General features: G+C 39.8%; 3 protein-coding genes across 6 annotated transcripts in view; 2 read left to right on the top strand and 1 right to left on the bottom strand.

The window, feature by feature from the left end:
- Positions 1–796: 796 nt before the first annotated feature.
- On the bottom strand, positions 797–11,617 carry trim13 (tripartite motif containing 13). 4 transcript variants are annotated; one of them, XR_005692208.1, is made up of 2 exons: positions 1,186–9,908; positions 797–1,076 (listed from the first exon to the last, which is right to left on the bottom strand). XR_005692208.1 is itself a non-coding variant. In XM_040005506.1 (2 exons), exon 2 carries the CDS (start codon positions 9,214–9,216, stop codon positions 8,008–8,010), a length of 1,209 nt encoding a protein of 402 aa, XP_039861440.1. In that variant the 5' UTR covers positions 9,217–9,222; positions 11,574–11,617; the 3' UTR covers positions 1,803–8,007. The 4 variants fall into 4 exon arrangements, 3 of the variants coding, with proteins under 3 accessions (XP_039861440.1, XP_039861438.1, XP_039861439.1); XM_040005506.1 differs by lacking the exon at positions 797–1,076 and adding an exon at positions 11,574–11,617 and having other exon boundaries at positions 1,803–9,222; XM_040005504.1 differs by lacking the exon at positions 797–1,076 and adding an exon at positions 9,919–10,125 and having other exon boundaries at positions 1,803–9,222.
- Positions 10,634–18,205, top strand: spryd7b (SPRY domain containing 7b). Its single transcript, XM_040005514.1, has 5 exons — positions 10,634–11,007; positions 11,985–12,101; positions 12,513–12,679; positions 15,936–16,038; positions 17,052–18,205. Exons 1-5 carry the CDS (start codon positions 10,902–10,904, stop codon positions 17,147–17,149), a joined length of 591 nt encoding a protein of 196 aa, XP_039861448.1. The 5' UTR covers positions 10,634–10,901; the 3' UTR covers positions 17,150–18,205.
- kpna3 (karyopherin alpha 3 (importin alpha 4)) overlaps positions 11,641–19,018 on the top strand; it is a 24,020-nt gene continuing 16,642 nt past the window's right edge. The window contains exons 1-2 of the mRNA XM_040005503.1: positions 11,641–11,646; positions 18,502–18,612. Coding sequence (XP_039861437.1) covers positions 18,544–18,612 — 69 coding nt within the window. The 5' untranslated portion in view covers positions 11,641–11,646; positions 18,502–18,543. The remainder of the gene's footprint in view (positions 11,647–18,501; positions 18,613–19,018) is intronic.

The following is a 19,018-nucleotide window of genomic DNA, read 5'->3' as shown; positions in this document are numbered from 1 at the left end:
ATGGAACAATGAGTCAAATTAAGCTTTGCATATTAGTTGATTGTTGTTTGCACCAAATTAGTTTGTTTGAAAAAATATTGCTGGGGCTTCTAGGGAATCCCAGTCACTGCTTTACATGTGTGAGTGGCCATGCAAATGTAACTGGCTTTTCTTGAATTAACACATACTGTCATTACAGTGCTGTTTTGTTTGTTTGTGTTTTTTTTGTTTTTTTTTTTTCTAGAAAGGAACAAAGCAGTTCTTTATTGGTAGCATCCTTGGACTACTGTGAACAGTAAAACTATTCATCACCTTCTGAGTTGCTCTTAAACAGCTCTTAAAGGTAATCTGCCTCTTTTTTTTTTTATTATTATTTTTCTTCCCCCCCCTCATGACAGTTGATTCCTTTGTTATTTTGTGGACTGATCTATTTTGTGTGGAGATGATGAAAAGATCTCATGCTGTGTAAATATTGCCCAGTAGTTGGTGAAACATTTCATCATTAATTGTAAAGCTGTGGCACAGTGAACATAGTATATTTTTACCCTGTGCAGTTGTCTTGCCATATGCAGAACAACAATGATTTGGCTAGGCTAATCCCTGATGTTTATCTGGCTTACATGCTACATGAAACGGATTTGTAATTGGGTAAGGATATAGCTTGCTTGTAAAATGGAGAAGAAAATGTCTTAGTGTGGTTCCATGCACTGTAACTCTGGGATGGCCAAATAGTTTTAATCAGTGATATTTTTGCAAAGACCTTGTCACATGGATGGATGTGATTGCTGTTCCCTGTTTTTTTTTTTTTTTTTTTTTTCGCAGTTGATGATTTCAATGCGGATCTCCCTTTACTTTGTGCTTATACTTGCAGAAGACTCTGTAAAACAGACCAGAAGAGGCTAACCCAGACCACTTGATCTGGGGAGGTGATGGGTTGTCATGTCCATGTCCCTTTTGCCCAACTGGGTGTAGGAGGTTACTTGACCTTTCAACCTTGGGGTCAGGTGACTCTTTAAGGTCATTGTATGGGTAGCAAGTGTCTGTAGGAATGGGTTAAAAAGGCTGAGCAGAGAAGATGACATGTCCGGGCATGCTTCCTTTAAAGGAGAGAGAGAAAAATAGGGAGAGGTTAGAGTCAGTGATGTGAACAGTTCCACCTGGACTTGGAAAGAAATGATCAGCTTATAAGGAAATTGCACAACTTACCTGGTTTGTTTCTTTGTGTGCTTTTTGTTAAGTATTTTAGGTTTGTTTGATTGCAACTTCAGTGTAGATCAGGCTGTTCTGCAAAAAAAAAAATGGTGTGTACAAACTAAATATGAGATGAGAAATTATACATGATTATTCTGCAGGAAAGTAGATCCACTGTAACAATAGTGGGCTGTCATAGTTTTTATAACTAGCAAAACCTTTTTGTAAATCAGTGAATTTATTTTTCTCATAAATTTATTTATTTATTTTTTATGATTTTTAAAAACAATGTCTGATGTCATTTCTCACCTGCAGCTTTGCAGAGCACACTCATGTCTTCTGTCAATTTTTTATTTTATTTTATTTGGATGGCTATTGCAAGTTATTCCGTTTACAAAGCTTAAAAACGGCAAATCCCTGTGATCGGGAAGTAAGTGTGTGTAGCATTTTTGTTTGAAGACTAGTGTCTAATTTTTGTTGCACTCCTAACAGGCAGTGTGGACTTTATTAGCCTAGGACTAAAACAAGAATTTGCCCCACAAATCTGGCAATTGCACAGTCCTGGTTTGTAGTTTTAAATTAACAGCAGCTTCAAATGTCTTAAAACTGTTTTCTTGGTAACAATCTTATTTTTATTCATTTTTATTTTTATTTTTTGTCATTTTGGTGCAAAAAATATTTTAGGTATGCATGATATCAACTGTAAAATTAGAATTGAGGAAGTGTTTAATTTCATACTGACTTAGCTTGTACTATTTTTTTTTTTTCCATGTGTTTTTTAATGTTAGGCAATAAGGGACATTATCTGTGAATTACAGGCTAGACTTCTACTTATAAACTGGTAAGTAGAAGAGGAAAGTGGAAAGGGGGCAAAAAAAAAAATACACCACACTAAGTGGTCTTCACTGTTTTTCCACCCACCTGCCACTCTCAGGTAGGTCTGGCTGAGTTGTGCTGTTGCACCTGTGTTGACTACATTGGGTTACGCAATTGAGCTGTAATCATGAATGCCTCTCATTAATAAAGGTGTTTAATTTGCCTGAAGTCAGAATCACGCGATGTCCTTTAGATATCAGAAACTTTGCGGTAATGGCACAGGAGGTAAAATCAACATTTCTTTGCAGGCTGGTATAACAAGTTTTAGTTTGCCAGTCATCATAGTTTAAGTTGCATCTGTTTAACACTTTATTGAGAAATGCAACATGTTTGGGGATTTTTAAAGTCAAATTCAAATTAAAGACTTTTGTCTGTTACAGTATAACAGATAAAAGCAGTGCCTTTGTGCCACTATTGTTGTTATCCCTACTCACACCTTCATTATCACATGAAGAAAAATGTTTGTGGCTTTTCTTTTCTTTTTAGTCTTTCATGTGAACTAGACTGGAGTTTGTGTGAGAAAGAAAACAACTGCCGAACTTATCAGTGTCTTTTTGGAGAGGAAGTATGCAAGAGACTTTATCAGATTCAGGCTATCATGTCCATTTCAGACTAAGGTCATAATTACAGGTCCATTGAGACCTCTAGTGGTAACAATTGTTGGCCTAAATCTCCCATGGGATTATTATCGGGATAATGTTTGTTTTAACACCTTCTACATGTTTTAAGATTTAAATGTTTTGTTGACATTTACTACAGCAGCCTAAAACTTTTTACATCAAGGGTGGCACATTCTTCAGTTGAAATAACTGGAAGATATTTTATTTGCTGAGCTGTTGTGGGCAAATTGCTTTTTTTTTTTTTTTTTTTTTTTTTTTTGCATTTGCATTTGCATTTGCTTTCATCTACATTTCAGATGACCTATTGTGTGCTGGCTCAAGGCAAAATATCTGTTAGTATTCATGTGAATTTTATATTTGTGGTCTCTCCATATGACCCCCTTTCTTTGTTTGAATTTTAATTTTTTAAAGTAAACTATTATTCTTATTCTTTTGATTTTGCCCTATTTTAAGATGAATTTTAAACCTAAGTTATTTTCAGTAGTTTCTATGGAGTATGAACAGTGAACTGCACTATATGCTAGCTTTACACTTGGATGTTTGAACATCTGCCAGTAGCACTAATGGGAGTGGAATGAAAATGCAACAATAGTTTGCAAGTTTACATTAGGGAGAAATTTAGTAATGATTTCTGACTTTTAGAAAAGTGCCTTGTCAAATAATTTTACACTGCTGACATAAATCAGTCCATGCCTTATTTGCAAGGGTGTAAATAAATAGTCGTTTAATTTTGACTCCTACTTGTGTTTTTTAATAAAAGTAGATTGCAAAATCTTTAAACTTCAGATTTAAAACTATAAGTACATTACGAAGTCGGTGGACATTGGTGCTCCTATAAGCTGCTTTGCTCAAAGTTGAGGGGAATCCTAATTGTAGAGCATACAATAATATTTCTGTATTTTAAATGTGGCAACAGTTTGGGGAATACGTCTTCTAGTTTCAACAGTGCTTCATGCATTGAGCAATATCTATAAAGAAATATATTTCCAAGTTTTGTGTGGAAGAACTCCACTGGCCTACACACAGCTCTGACCTCAATCCCTTTGAACAGCTTGTGGATGAACTGGAGGCCGACAGCTAGCCATGGGTCCAGGCCTTATCATCCAACATCATTGTCCGACCTTACATTGTGGCTAAACTGGTGCAAATCTTGGCAGCCAGGCTTTGAAATTGTGATAAGTGATTTCCTGGAAGAGTGCAGCAGCTTAGTAATGCCCATACAGTTTTGAGATGAGGCTTTCAACAAACGCAAGAGTGTGAAGCTCTCCTGTCCACATACTTTTCAGCACAAAGAACACTTTAATACTTAATGTTAATATTTTGAGAATGACTTCTGTATTATATTAAACCTTTTCTCTCTCTCTTTTTCTTTTTGTTTTGTGTGTTTCAGATGCCGAGTCTCCATGGCCACTTTAGGAGAAGACTGAAAACTTCAATCTGATTCTGGTGATCACCTGAACGTCTTTAGGTGGTTTAAATAATAGGTAATGGCTCTGTATCCATCCGTAAACATGTGCTAAGGATTAGAAGGCCAGAAGATGAAGACAGCGCAAATAACACAGAAGCAGAGACAGTTTTGAATGGAAGGACCGCAGCAGCAGTTCTGGTGATGTTGTAGCAGCACGGAATGGTTTGTGGGTTATACTGAGATGCAGGCCATACTGTGCTGCCGCACTAAAGCCTGAATATACTACATAGCTATTATCTCACAGTTTCTCCACCAAACATACTGTTGCAGTGAAAGCTTGAGGTAACAGGTAACATACTGTCACTTTTGCATAAAACATTAGTCTTTACTGACTTGAATGAATTTCTTATAGCCTTTCTTCTCCCTCCCCCCCAGCTGTGATGAGAAGGTTGTTTGGGCTTCCCCATTCTCATTTTCTGGTCGCCTTACTGTAGCAGCACGTAAATATTGGAGTTAACACTCTAGCTGAAGTCTCCAGTATTGATCGTACTGCTGAAGCAAAGCGGGCCACTCACAATCACAGCAACTAACCACCACTGAGTGTACTCAGACCACTCAGGTGGTGGCAAACAGAGGCTGGCCTTTAGAAATGTTTACAGGTACAGGTTGACTCACTGATTCTTACTTAATGTCTATTCCATATTGTATTGACATGTAAAATATGTATACTACATTTTATTACACTTTGAGAATAAAAACGTTTTAATTCTGTTTTGTCTGCAGTGTGTTTTCAAGTTGTCATGCTAAACTTGTGTCGGTGTGGTGTGTTTAGTAGTCTTTAGTTTAAGGGACAGGAAAAGCGTTTGTGTTCCTGATAGCGGAAACTATTAACGCGGCTTTAAGGAGCGCCGCCGTCCTTGGAGAAGAAATGCTCACAATGGCCTGCGTGGCCTTTCTGCAGCGCTGCTGGGATATTTGGGCCTATTCAGCAAAGCGCAGTGACAGATTTGCTTCGGATTCAAATCGTTACAACCATGCTTGGATTGTCGCCCAAACACCAGGAGTGCTTCTGAAAAATCAAGATGAATTCACTGTAGTGTGTTTAAAAATAAATAAATAAATAAAAAGAAAATACGGTTTTTAAAATAATTTGGGTTCCGTTTATTCGATAGTTTTGTTTTTTTTTAATAAATTGCTTATAGCGGTCAGAATTTACCTTATATTCTGTTGCATTATAACTGCCTTTATATTTTTAATCTATAGCGATATATTTTGTGCACTAAATCTGCAGTTGTGCTCGGGCGGCGGGCTAAGCCCTCCATTTTAAGTCCTGCCAGAATGATGCTGACGATGATCCAGATTCAGACTCCCTTAAATAAAAAGTGTTTAACTTCGATTTACAGGCCTTTGGTATAGGATCGTTTAAGCTGGTTAATATCTGTATTCTTTCAAAACATCACGTAGGCTTTATGTGAATGTATAAATTAGAAAAGATTAATAGAGAAGTTGAGTGCGCTGTTACACTCCTCTGTAAAGTTATACATACCAGACCTTTCCGTTTTTTAAAGTTTGTATGAAACACAAACTAAGTGCTTGCATTTTCTTTCTTTTTTCCTTGGGAACAGTGAATTCTGTCTAGTCCAACATTTCCCCTTTTACTGACGAAACGCAGCTGCAGCAGTTTCCTTCCATTTGGCCTTATGCGCCTTTTTGTTGTTATTATTATTATTATTGTCGTTGTTATTAAAAGTTCAGAAAATCACGTATTTATGAAACTAAGAGAAAAATAGAATTGGTGCATTTAACAAGGGTGATATTTATGAATTTCTAATAAGAGTCTCAGGGGTTTTATTATCCCTGATTTATTTCTTTGCAAGAACTTTTGAGTTTTACGAAATTATACAAACAATATAACCCTTCTACTTGTATATACACATTAAGCATATTTTATACCATTCATACGGATTTACTAAATTATCTATAATATCTTAATCTTTAATATTGCCAAGACTATACGGTGGACATAAAACAGCTGTGTGTGTGTGTGTGTGTGTGTATTGACAGGGTAGGTGGGAAAGGGGGGAAATGTTACTCATAATTTTGGAAATATTTATATCTTGTCTTTCTAAATGCTATGATTTAAATGCTCAGTGTTGCATTTAAATTCCATTATTTTGCGCATTGGAAAAGCAACAGACTCCGCACACATCAAAATGTGGAAGCAACGATTATCGATGTGCAGTCTGAAATTCCCTATAGTGACTTAGAATTGTTTATATATGCATTTTTATCACTGCTGATATTTTTAAAAAATGCATATTTACCTGCTTATACCTTTCGACGCATTTTATTACCTTTGCCTACATTAATATACGGCTGTACATTAGTTCCCATATCCACCCCCACACCAAGAGAAATTGGTTCCTGGGTAAAATTTGTACCCGCTAATGACAAAAATAATGGGAAAACTCATTATTCAATAAACAGCAATTTAAAAAAATTTACAATCACATGCTGGGTTTAAAAACGTCCCAGAGTGCTGGAAATGCTCCAGAAATGTGATATTTGCTACACTGAAAAGATTATTCACAAATTATTTGAGTATTTAGTGACCGCCGATTGTCCAGATGAGAGCTTGGAGTTTTTTATTCTCACTTTTGGTATAAAGCGGCTGACCGTGCGCTGTCTTTATGGCCATGTTAAAAAGTCAGTTATACAGCCGCCCAGTAGTTTTGTTTCATTTTTATCTAGTTAACATTTAACAGGCTGTGTTTATATTTGCGTGAGATTAAAATTAAATATTAATAGAGACTCCTACTTTTATACCCATGCTTTATTTGCCTGGCAACAGAAAGCTATATATATGTACATGCGTGCCATGACGTAGATCCTGAATTATGGTTAGTGCTGACATCACTGATTCGCTTTGTGGTGTGATCTTATGGAGTCTCCCTCTCCAAAATGCATATAGGGAATACATAAACAACAGGATAACTGATCCTTAGTCACAATCCACTGTCCTTTTACTCTGATCCATTTTAAAAAAAGAAAAAAAAAAAGGCCAAGTATCTGATTTGAGTTAACCCAGATTAATTCAATTTAACCACGTGTTTTGAGTTTTAGGCCTCAAAGTTACTTTCATTTCTATTCAGACGCACAGCAGAAAACCAGAGAATATACACACTTCTATTAATTACCCACTCTGCAGGATTGACTTCACTGTCTGGACACAGTCATGCAATGCATGAGTCGCATAACAACAACAAAAAATAGTATGCACGACTGCCTGCAGATCTATGATCTGACAGACACCTATAAGGATGTAAGGTTTCATCCACACACGTCAACGAGCGGTGTGATCACCGGGAGCTGCGGTGTCTGCAGCCTGCTGAATTTTTCACACGGGCCCTGTTATGTAACGCCTATAACCTTGAAGAGGCTGCAGCATCACTGTGGCGCAGAAGCCTCTGTGGGAGAGAGGCCGTGGATCACACTGCATTCTTTCATTACGCACTTGCTTACTTCATCGAATTTCATTTACATGTATACATTTGGAAAAAGCAGCCCGTTCTGAGCTGTCGCATTAAATAAAAACAAAGAGTTGACTCAAAATTCTCAGATTTATTTGTGAAAATCACGTTGAACAAATATGAAATGATTTTTTTTTCTTTTTTAGGAAAAAAAAAGGAATCGATTGCACATGGAAAAAAAGTGAATTGGTGTTTACTTGATGAAAAGACTATAACCTCAGAGGATTAAGGGTTGATTCGTTTGATTCTATGGCTTCATCGAGGTTGCAGCTTGTTCAATAAGGCAAAAAACAAACAAACAAAAACAACTAATGTAAACAATTAGATGTTTTAAAGTACTCGCTAGAGTTTTACATCTCACTTGTCATGTGTAAATTATCTGACAGCTGTGAGTTAACGCTATCTAGTTAGTGGGTAATTTATAACTGTCAATAAAGCGGGCAGTAGAGTCGATTAACTGCATGATATATTTCTGACCTGCATCAACCACATCTATGTAAATGTCCTTGATTTCCTGGAGGCACGCACCGGTATGTGCAAAGAGAGAGAAAAGTGCAGCGAGAAGTGATTCAGCCTCCCTGGTCACATACGCTGTGAAGGTGTGCGGCAGCAGCAGAGACAGCACCAACGAGCTGATAAGTGTGAGGATAAGAATGCTGATCCATCTGGGCACTGCCATGCGTTTGTTCCCTATTCGGTAGGAGCCACTCTCGTGGGGGACCGACATCCTGTCCACTTCCCTGAGCCTCAATGAATCCCAGTTTTTAACGTCGAAATTACGCACAAGGGGACCGACGTCCATGTCTTTCCGAGACGGCAGTGGAGTATTGTTAAGCAGCTTTAACTTGTCCCGGAACTCTTGCATCTGCTGCAGAAAGCACAGGGTGTCGGAAACGCTCCCGAAAGACCCAGCGATGCTGAGCGCCCGTTTCTGCTCCTCCAGCGCTGCGCTCAGCTTGCTGATCTCCGGGTCGTATGCTTGCATCACCACCAGCTTTAGTGTTTCGAAGTCGGACAGGATCTCATTCTTTTTGCATTCAAGGGCACTGATGAGTTTCTCGAAATAGTTTTTTACCTTCTCTGCGTCCTTACTGACCGACAGAAGCGCCCTTTTCTTACTGGCTTGTAGTGTATCCAGGCAGGACAGGTAATCTGCGCTACGCCAGTTCTTCACCCCGCAAAGCAGCTCATCAAACGCCTTCTTTTCCCGTTCATACGCATCCTCCAAGGAGCAGAACTTGTGCCCTTCGTGGTCATTCGTCGCTGCGCAAAATCCACATATTAATTTCAAGTCGGTGGCGCAAAATATGTTAAGAGGCTGACCGGAGTGTTGTTTACATGCAGACATTTCGGGTATAACCTTTATTTTGCTGAACTTCTCAACTATCCCGCGCAGAGAGTAGTTGATCTGCAGGCTGTTTGCGCCGTTGTGGGGGGTCTCTTTGCGGCAGGTGGGGCATTTGAAAGGTGTCCTAAAAGCTGGACCTCGATTCCCCTCCAAGAGTCCCTCCAAGCATTTCTTGCAAAAGCTGTGTGAGCACAGCAAGACCCGCGGGTCCTCGAACAGACCGCAGCAGATTGGGCATGTAAGTTCCTCTTCTAGCTGCTCCATTGCACCCTGCAAACACATCATCCAGGCGTCAAATCGATACTCAATTTAGAAAACAAATGAAAAAACAAACCAACAACAAAACAAAAACCCAACAGCAAAAAAAAAGGACACTATAAAACGCACTACACAATACGCACCCACTAAGGGATGCCTCCCCATAAGGCAGAAGATGCAATATTTGAACACGAAAAACAATGATGCAGCATCGCAAAGGATACAGATTTGGCTGTCACGTTCCAAATGTGTGTGGAATATCCCCATCCCGAAAGTGAAACCGACTCGGATCCCTGTACGCGCGTAAAAGCTTTGATTGAGCTCTGCCAAAAGCTCCGTTTGAGCAATTTGGGTCACGCAACATCCTGATTTTTGATGTATCTCAGTTGCCAGTTGGCGTTGTAAGAAACTTTTAAAAAGAGAGCGAGATAGATCTCTGCAGGTTGGATTCGAATCAGAATAATCAGTAACTTTATAGTTAACAGTAAATCATTATCTCCTAGCTGTGTATTGCAAAATAGGACGGTGGTTAGCTGAGCTGAGCTGAGCCCCTAAATCCCCGTCGTCTAACCAATCCAATGCGACAAATTATCGACAAACAGCGCTCGCGTTAGAGTCGATCCTGTTGGCAAGGTACTGAAGGAGGGCTGTGACAGATTTTGCAAGCGCATAGTAACATGCAACTACTGGACCAAAAGATTCACTCACCAGCTGCTGACTGCTGAGACGCACAGTGCAACGCAATCATGGCGCTTGTTGCTGTGCAGACTTCGCCCTTTTCCGGGTTTGGAGTTAACCATTTCAGTGGCGTGCCAAATATTTTCTGCAGCATAAAAACTCCTCTATAACAGCGCACTTATAATTCAAACTGCACATAAATCCATACCGAAATGAAAACTATTGGCGTTTTAAAGCGATTTGACAGCTTTCCCCTTGAAGATCGGGATGTTTACGTTTTTAGCCCTGCGGGTAATTTGCAGAGGATCCCTGCTTGTCTGTTGGGGGAGGGGCTGTTGCTATGCAAAACATTCCAGCGTGAAAAACTGTCAACTAGGTTTTAGTCGCAGCTTTGCCGTTGCACGTTTTTTTTTCTGCAGTGGACTACTTCTGTCCTTCGTGTTGGCACTTGTCAATATATACCTGCAAACGATTTACACGCTAAGAGGCGCACGTGTGGACCCCCATCTGTATTAGCTGATATATATGTGTGTGTGTGTGTGTGTATGCATATTACAAACTACATTTAAATGCTTTGTTATTATGGAGCCTCAAGTTTGAACCTAAACTGAAAAAATAATAACTTAAAGTACATCAGGTGCACTGTGCTGGGCGAAATCAGCACATTAGTAGGCTATGTATCCACCATTAAACCTTTGATGTTTTCCCTCCAAAATTCACTCTCTCTTCGTTTCGGGTTATGTAACATCGATATCCAATAGTTACTTAGTCACGTGTAGAAATGTTGACCTTGATTTTCTTCCCTTGTTTCCATGCCATCAGGAGCAACTGCCTATCTTAGGCGCTGTGATTGGATACAGCAGGGGTAGCAGGGGCTTATGCTGCACCGCCCTCTGCCGCTGGGTGTCGCCGTTGCGCAGCGGGACCTCTTGACGCTTTGACGTCCAGCGCTCTTTGGTTTCTGGTCTAAGTTTGTTTCCGGATGTTCGGCTGGTGTCGTGGAAAAAATAATAATGGCTGCGATGTTTACGTGTTGTCTAGGCTGCTGCGGAGATGGCGGATCGGGGCATATTCCCCTCAAAGAAATGCCCACAGTTCAGTTAGATACTCACCACATGGGTAAGTGAAGTTTGCGTGTAATTCTTGCTGCTCATATAGGAGCAGTTTATGTCTACACACGCCCAGCTGCCTCTCTCCGTGTATGTGTGTGTGTGTGGCAAGGTGGTTTGCTACTTCCGCTGCTACTTCTAGCTCGCTAGCCGATAGCTGCTAGTAAATTTTCCTGCGCTGCTAGGCTAAATGTTTCTGTGTGTTGCAGTGAGCTGCCCTAAAACGTTCATTTGGTAAACTTTCAACAGGGCTTTCAGTTGTTGCTAACCGCAGCTTGACATGACACAAGACAAAGACAGCAACAACTGACCGGACAGAAAATTGAACCTGAGCTCTTTTACAACTGTTCATGGATGGAAGCTGTCAGAATCTCCCTCTTTGCGCCCCAAAGAGAATTTAAGACACACTAAATTACTGTGATTTTAAGCAGAAAGCTGTATTTACTTTGTATCTTTGGACAGAACGGATTAATCAGCTCGTTTCAATGTTCACTGATAAATGGAGAAATATACACATATGTCCATTTTTATCTTGGCCACAACATGTTTCCCACAACATTGTAAAGTATGACTTACTGCTTCCTGGAGATCTACTTAAGTAGACTTCACAACCGGTTGTGACAGTAGAAATCACGACACGTGTGCTTTTGTATTTGAGGGGGGGAAAAAACATGTTCACCTGTCTCAGCCTCTGCACATTAAGATGGAAGTGAACTAGTAATTTTTAGAAGATACAATCATAATTTAAAAGTTATGATATTTTTAAAATGGTAGTTGTTACCGTAAAATTAAAGGCATGGCCTCGCCTGGATTCATCATAGGATTACAACTTAAAGGCTATTTTTATTAAAGTGGTGATGGTCTGGATCAGAATTATTACAATATTAATAATGTAAAAGTCTTTTCAGCTGTTTCACGGGTATCATGTGATCTAGAAAGTGCATATTATAAGTTGAAAGTAAAATCGAGCCTTGCTTTGTCTTGCAGGCACAGATGTTGTCATTGTAAAGAGCGGCCGAAGGATATGTGGAACCGGAGGCTGCCTGGCCAACGCTCCTTTGCACCAGAACAAAAGTTATTTTGAGTTTAAGATCCAGTCCACTGGTGAGCACTTGGTTTTTAAGCCTTTTAGTTATCGTCCTCTTTTCCTTCATGATTGCAATTTTCTGCGTTCCTGCTGGGAGTTATTGACACACTATTTTTAGATGCACACTGGTCTTGTGACTGCATGCTAACTGGTTCATGCTTACTTCTTCTTGCAATGACCATATTTGAAAGCACACATTATATTTTTGCACATGTAGTTTGTGGTAAAAGAGTGATTGAGATGACATTCTCAACAGTTTTAAAACAAACAATCAGATCTCAGTCCAGAAAAACATTGTAGTAAAGTTTGTAACATAGATTGGAGGTCAGCAAATATCAGGATAGTTTGGAATGCACGTTTTAAAATGAACACGTTATTGGTGTGTGCCCTTCACATCTTCGTACTTGAGTGGTGTGCTTTGTGTGTAGGTGTGTGGGGTGTAGGTGTGGCAACCCAGAAAGTGAATCTCAACCAAGTGCCTATGGGCAGAGACACAAACAGCCTAGTCCTGAGGCACGATGGCTCCATTTACCACAATAATGAAGAGAAGAATCGTCTACCCGCTAACAGCATTCCTCAGGAGGGGGATATTGTGGTAAGTCACAAAAATAATTGGGCTTAATTACATATTTAATTTTGATGCCCCGATCTTTGAAATGTTTAAGTGTTATTAGTTGGGCTGTGACGCTAAAAATGGAGAACTGTTTTTTGAGGAGAGGGTTTTCTCGGAATCTCGTGGAATCAATTAGAACTGGGGTGGGAACTAAAAACATTAACTTTTATCCTAAAGGCTGTTCCAGAGATAAAAATATCTTCTGTTGTAAGTACCGAAACGATTCATTGCAGAGAACATACTCTACACAGCTGCTGATCATCCCTTTTTTATTACATATTATTGGAATTGTTCACAAAACTGTCAGGACTCTGAAACAAGTTTTAAAAAGATAAAGTTTAATGAATTCAGACTTCAGGTTGGAACAAATTGATTTTTTAAAAGCAGATTGATGGTGTAGAAATTCCAACCATGCTCTTTATAGGGCAATGTTTGGTTCTGCCACTACTATACAGTTTTACCATAACTTAAACTTTGGTCACCGTGGAAACCCTTCAAGTCTGTTAGTAATTCAAGGTTCTTTATTTGTCACATGCATAGTTATACAAGTATAACACACAGTGAAATGTAACCTGACACGTTCGTCAACATGTGCAAAAATTGGGGGGGTGGAAGAACATCATATATATATATATATATATATATATATATACATACATACATACATACATACATTGGGTGAATGTGCAGTAGTAGCAGCAAGCAGGTGAATTCTGTACATTAATAAGAATAGACATCTGACTGATTTATTTTACAGAATAGACAATATAAACATATTTAAAATTAAAGGAATTTGAAATTTGTCTGGGTTTAGAGTGTCTGGAAGAGAGTCAATTATAGTCAATCAATCAGTCAGTCAATTATAGATGATGTGAGAGGGCGGGTGTGTGTGTTTAGGGCCCGGATGGCTTGGGGATAGAAGCTCCTCTTGAGTCTCTCTGTCCTTGCCCGGATGATGCGGAACCTTCTACCAGATTGCAGAAGTTGGAACAGTTTGTTGCCAGGATGGGACGGGTCCTTCAGTATCTGCGCTGCTCTAGTCCGGCATCTCCTGGTGTAGGTGTCCTGAAGCGGGGGGAGAGCAATCCCGCAGCAGCGTTCTGCTGTACGGATCACTCTCTGGAGAGCTTTTTGGTCGTTAACACAGCTGTTCCCAAACCACGATGTCATGTTATGTGTGAGGATGCTCTCCACAGCGCCTGTATAGAAAATCCTGAGGGTCTTTGGAGAGACCCTGAACTTCCTCAGTTGTCGTAGGTGATACAGGCGCTGCCTAGCCTTTTTGGTCTGGACCTGAATGTGGGCAGCCCATGTCAGGTCTGAGGAGATGTGGACACCAAGATACTTGAAGGACTGCACCCTCTCCACTGGAGCTCCATTGATGATAATGGGCTTGTAGTCTCTGTGCTGACTTCTTCTTAATAGTAGTACGAGTGCACCAAAGTCACCTGCCTTAAAAGAAAGGAAGAAGCTATTTCTACAGATTAACTTGACATACTGGAACTACGTAAATGCAAAGGAAGAAACTTGTGCAAAGAGAATTATGAACTCTTTCCCCCATAAAGACATTTGATGACCTCCCCTGTACCCTTTAATGGTGATTTTTGACACCTCAGACACTCCTTTTGATTCTTTTCCCCATAAAGACACGGTTTGATGACCATTAGAGTAGTTTCCGTGTTTTTCCAAGGATAGCTGCATAGGCTGAGACCACCCTCGTAATTTCTGATGTGAACCCAGTTATTTGGTTTTATAAGCAGGCCTAAACTTTGACAGAAACCACTCAGATCCCAGTAGACTCTTAGTAAGCTTTAAAGGGGTAAAGAGTAAATCTATAAGTGATTATCATTAATTTTATTATGACACAAAGTATTTTAATTTTCATCAAATTTAGATCAGTCACTCACTTTGCACTGTGTTTCAGATTTAGCTGTTTGAATCTTGTCTGACACACACGGAGCGATCCATCTCTGCAAATATTTTTGCTAGAGAAACCAACTTGTATGAAAGTTGTGATTGATCACTGAGTTGCTATACTGAGATTGTTTGACGTGTGTGACTGTGAACATGCTCACCATACACACAATTCAAGATGAGCTTATATTTTTCAAAAAGCAATAGGATTTATCAGATCCAGCATTTGATCTGTGGTGTTTGTTCTATCCTATATGATGGTATTCTGCAGCCCGTGTGCAATGAGTCTGCACATTTAATATCCTTTATTTATATCAAATAATCAAAGACAGATGCAGTCACAAAATTAAAAAGAATATAAGTGCACAGCCTCTCTCAGGGACAGTAACCGGACAGCTCATTAGCAGTCGATGCTTTTCGACAGTTGTTTCTATGTAAGTAAGGTGAACTTTACACAGCTTGTAACTAACTAGCTTGTAAGGTTGTGGTGCAGCACACATGTACGTCATCTGTTCTCTTTATCACTTCTTACTGGAACACTAGGCAGCTAAACAAACTGACATTGGCCCTCACTAGTGTTTCTTGAGTGATTCAGGCTACTTAGGCATACTTCTAAACTCTTAAGCCTTTGATTACAAAGGCTAAAATTTAATTTACGGGTTCAATCGGCTAAGTGCTGATGATTATTGTCTCTTTTCCGCTGATGCAGTGCAGTTTTGAGTCAGTTCTCGCTCGGCGCCTTTTGAGTACAAGCCCACATTTTGACAGGTTTGAAAACCAGCTGTGTGTGGCAGAAGTTGGGGTGATTTCTGTGGGAAGAATGTCATGAACACATTCAGTATGCGGGCTGTAAATCATCTTTTTTGGGGGTAGCCCCTCCCATTGATGTCAGTGGTTTCAGCTTTGGGAGCAGCAGTTTTGTGCTACAGTGTTGGTGGGTTTGTTTGTTTTTGCTTTAAATGCGTAGAAACCGGTTTTGGATTAGACACTAACACTGTTGGTGGCAGAGATTTAGCATGTCTTCATCAAAAAATGCTTTGGCATGTTTTTTAAATCCAACTTTGTCAGTCCCATTTTCATTTGCTATAAGAGGAGAAAGCAAAGAAGTCTGTGAGATGGGAACCTTAGTGTCTTGTATTGTCTTCTTGTCTTTGTTTATTTGATAAAAGTTCTGTTTAAAAGAGAAAAAAACAACTTTTCCTGCTTCTTTTAAAATATAGGAAAGATTTTAAACATGGCACAGATGTAAGCTGTGACCTCCCGAGATAAGATACTTCAACAAGAGTTTCATGCTTTTCTCAGCTTGTGTATTTGTGTTCCTCAGGGAATCACATATGACCACGTGGAGCTGAATTTATATCTGAACGGAAAGAACATGCATTGTCCTGCCTCAGGGATCCGAGGCACTGTATACCCTGTTGTTTATGGTAAGTTGATTTCATATGTTCACTAGTTACCAATGATTGCTAACTATATGATCATTGTTGCCTTACTTGAATATAACAAAAAAAATGTATGGATCTTTTTGTATTCGTTACAGCAGTTACAACTTGATTCCACTAGAGGGCTGTATTGCACATCTTTGCACAGCTGTTCTACAGACAGGCTGACAGTTTTAGTTGAATTGAGTTTAATAGAGTTTTTAATGTGAATATTTCGCCACACACAGAAAAGAGTGTTCTATTTGAACTGATCAAACACAGCTTTCATCGGAAGGCAGCGGCCTTGCCACGGAGAATCAAGACATGCATAATTTCGTCCAGTAAAAAGTTACTGCAATGATTTCAGTGACTTGATTCAGTTCTCCATCTGATGTGTGGAGCTTGTCCAAATAATCAGCTGGCGGTTTTATGTTGGACAGCACACATGTAGGATGTTTGCTCTTGACCTGAACTCTCTAACTAAAGCCGTGATCAGAATGCAATCGCAAGTGTCCCAAATTGCATTTAACATCCCGGGGGGGCCATCACCTGGAACCTGATCACATCACCTGGAACCTGATCACATCACCTTTAATTTGGACTGATTCCATGTGTACTTTTAAATCAGATCTTGGTGTAATATTGTGGCATAAACAGCCAAATCAGAATTAATTCGCTAGCATTTCCCGAGTGTCTGAGAGTTGTAGGTAAAAGTTGATGAAATCTGTTTCATTTATGCCCCCAATCCCAACCACTGCAATTCTGCATACGCAAACACATGTATAATGTGCTGTTTTCATCCCTGTGTTTGGTAACATTCTCAGACAACACACGTACACAGGCTCAGGTTGAGGTTTTGAGAGTTTATCTTATAAACAGAAGAAAACCTAAAGCTGTTTTCACAGAGTATATACTTTCAGGGTCTTTAAAGGTGAAATTCAACCATAGAAAAGTTAAGACGTGAACAAGAATACAGTGTTTGAACTTATGATTTATCGTGTCTTTATCTTCTGTTCTAGTGGATGACAGTGCCATCTTAGACTGCCAGTTTAATGACTTCTATCACACTCCTCCACAAGGATTTGAGAAGATCCTCTTTGAACAACAAATCTTCTAAAGGAGCACTTCGGCCTCAGCCCCTCTATATGTTGTCGCCCTCCTCTATATCTCTTAGCAACCTCTGTATCACTACAGTTTGACCTTAACTGGTAGTATCATTATGCGTGGCTTGGAGGCATCTTGTTTCGTTCCCCCTGTTTACTCTCTCTCTACTGCTGCTCTGGATTGACTTTAGAGTACCCATGAAGAAGTGGGGATTTCTCTTCCTTGTTCGACTACAATCGGCTGTCACAGTCCATGATGATGGAAAGCTGTAAAATCACAAACTTATGTAAATAATAATCGATCTGTATTAATTGAAAACCTTTCAGTTGCTGCTTTAATCCACAATACATGTGTGTAGATAACAGACAATGGATGTAATGGTATGTTCACTGTTTTTGAGGATGAGAAGCCATGTGTTATTGACATTGCTTTATATATATATATATATCATCCAAAATATCATACTAACATCTCAGCATACACCCTGTATTTATTTGGTTTCCAGATCAAAGTTTGGCATCTTATTTTTTTGATATAATATGTATTTTGTTTTGGCCAGCAGAAGTTAGTGACCCAATGAAGGGTCAGCTATAATTCTAATACATTAACTATTACGCTGCCTTTTTGAATTATCACGCAATGAAAACATGGAAGTACCGCAACACCTTTATGATTAATGTCGCTGCATTATTTAGAGTTGATAGGGAGATTAATACAAACAATAAATCGGTGCACATTCCAGGAGGTGATGGTGCTGGAAACTGACATATTTCTGAAATTGGAAACACTAATATATATAAATCACTTCTTTGAACAGCCCTTTTTTCACCCTAAAAAATATAGATTGTGTGTATTCTAAGTATCTGAATATTTCCAGAGCTGGTGTTGGTCGTCTCTGATTAGAGATACATCAGAAACGTGGAGTTGTCGTTATGTACAGATATTGCATATCCGCTGCTGAAGTGTGACGAATAAATATTTCAAATGCTTGTCCTTGTTTGCACTAATGATGTTATTGTATGAAACCAAATATTGTTGATTCATTAAAGTTTTGTGTCTGGCGGCATCATTCTGGACCACTGTCATGTCTTGAGATTGTAGATCATGAAGCTGAGTATTTTTCATTTGCCTCGCTGTTAACGTAGCGGTTTCGCAGCTTTTTTTATGTCCGAAAGTCGTCGTCGTGCGCAATAAATCGCAGGTGAATTTATTGTCACTGCATCGAGGAAAGCCGTGGAAACCAGGGCAGCCCAGACAGGAGGTATGCAATAACTCCTCCCCTCGCTCTGCGATCTGTTACGTACTCCTCCCTCTCTTCGGAGCCAGCAGCGGCGCAGGAGCTGCCGTGCCTCGTCTTTCACGGAGGAGATCCCGAAAGCCGGAGTAACAGCTAAACCCCATACAGCCATGGCAGAAAACGCCGGCTTAGAAAACCACCGCATCAAGAGCTTTAAAAACAAGGGGCGTGATGTCGAGGTGAGCTGACATATAAACGCTAGTCTTCGTAACACGACTCGAATTAGATTTATGTAGAAAACGACAGTCTTTGGGCCTCCGTGGGGAGCCTGGCCCCGGCAAAGCTCCCTGCCAGCCAGCCAGCCTGCTAGTTAGCAAGTTAGCTGGCTAATGCGAGCTATCGTGAGGAGTTCGCCATCAAAGGTGCTATCTTGCTACCGGTAAAATTCCTCGTAATGAACCAAAGGTGGTGATAGCTATCAAGTGCGTACCAGTGGCTTGCAAATATTGTAATGTTTTTGAACGACAAACTGTGTTCTATTTGAATCTTTGGAACTGGGGGAATTAAAGGCAGACGATGTAGCTGTCAGTGCCAGCTAGCGTTGACTAGCTACTTGCAGAGACACCGGTCACAAGCAAGGCTGGG

The sequence above is a fragment of the Simochromis diagramma genome, unplaced genomic scaffold (genome assembly GCF_900408965.1).
Source record: "Simochromis diagramma unplaced genomic scaffold, fSimDia1.1 OVJJ01000501.1, whole genome shotgun sequence".
In the NCBI taxonomy this organism is placed as follows: domain Eukaryota; kingdom Metazoa; phylum Chordata; class Actinopteri; order Cichliformes; family Cichlidae; genus Simochromis; species Simochromis diagramma.
Note: the sequence above shows the minus strand (reverse complement) of the source record. Positions and strands in the feature narration are given on the sequence as shown.

Bases quoted from the DNA above. Each gene is read 5' to 3' on its own strand.
- spryd7b (XM_040005514.1), top strand. From the start codon at position 10,902: ATGGCTGCGATGTTTACGTGTTGTCTAGGCTGCTGCGGAGATGGCGGA. The intron at 11,008-11,984 runs GTAAGTGAAGTT...TTTGTCTTGCAG, and splicing joins GTTAGATACTCACCACATGG to GCACAGATGTTGTCATTGTA. The intron at 16,039-17,051 runs GTAAGTTGATTT...CTTCTGTTCTAG, and splicing joins TGTATACCCTGTTGTTTATG to TGGATGACAGTGCCATCTTA.
- trim13 (XM_040005506.1), bottom strand. From the start codon at position 9,216: ATGGAGCAGCTAGAAGAGGAACTTACATGCCCAATCTGCTGCGGTCTG.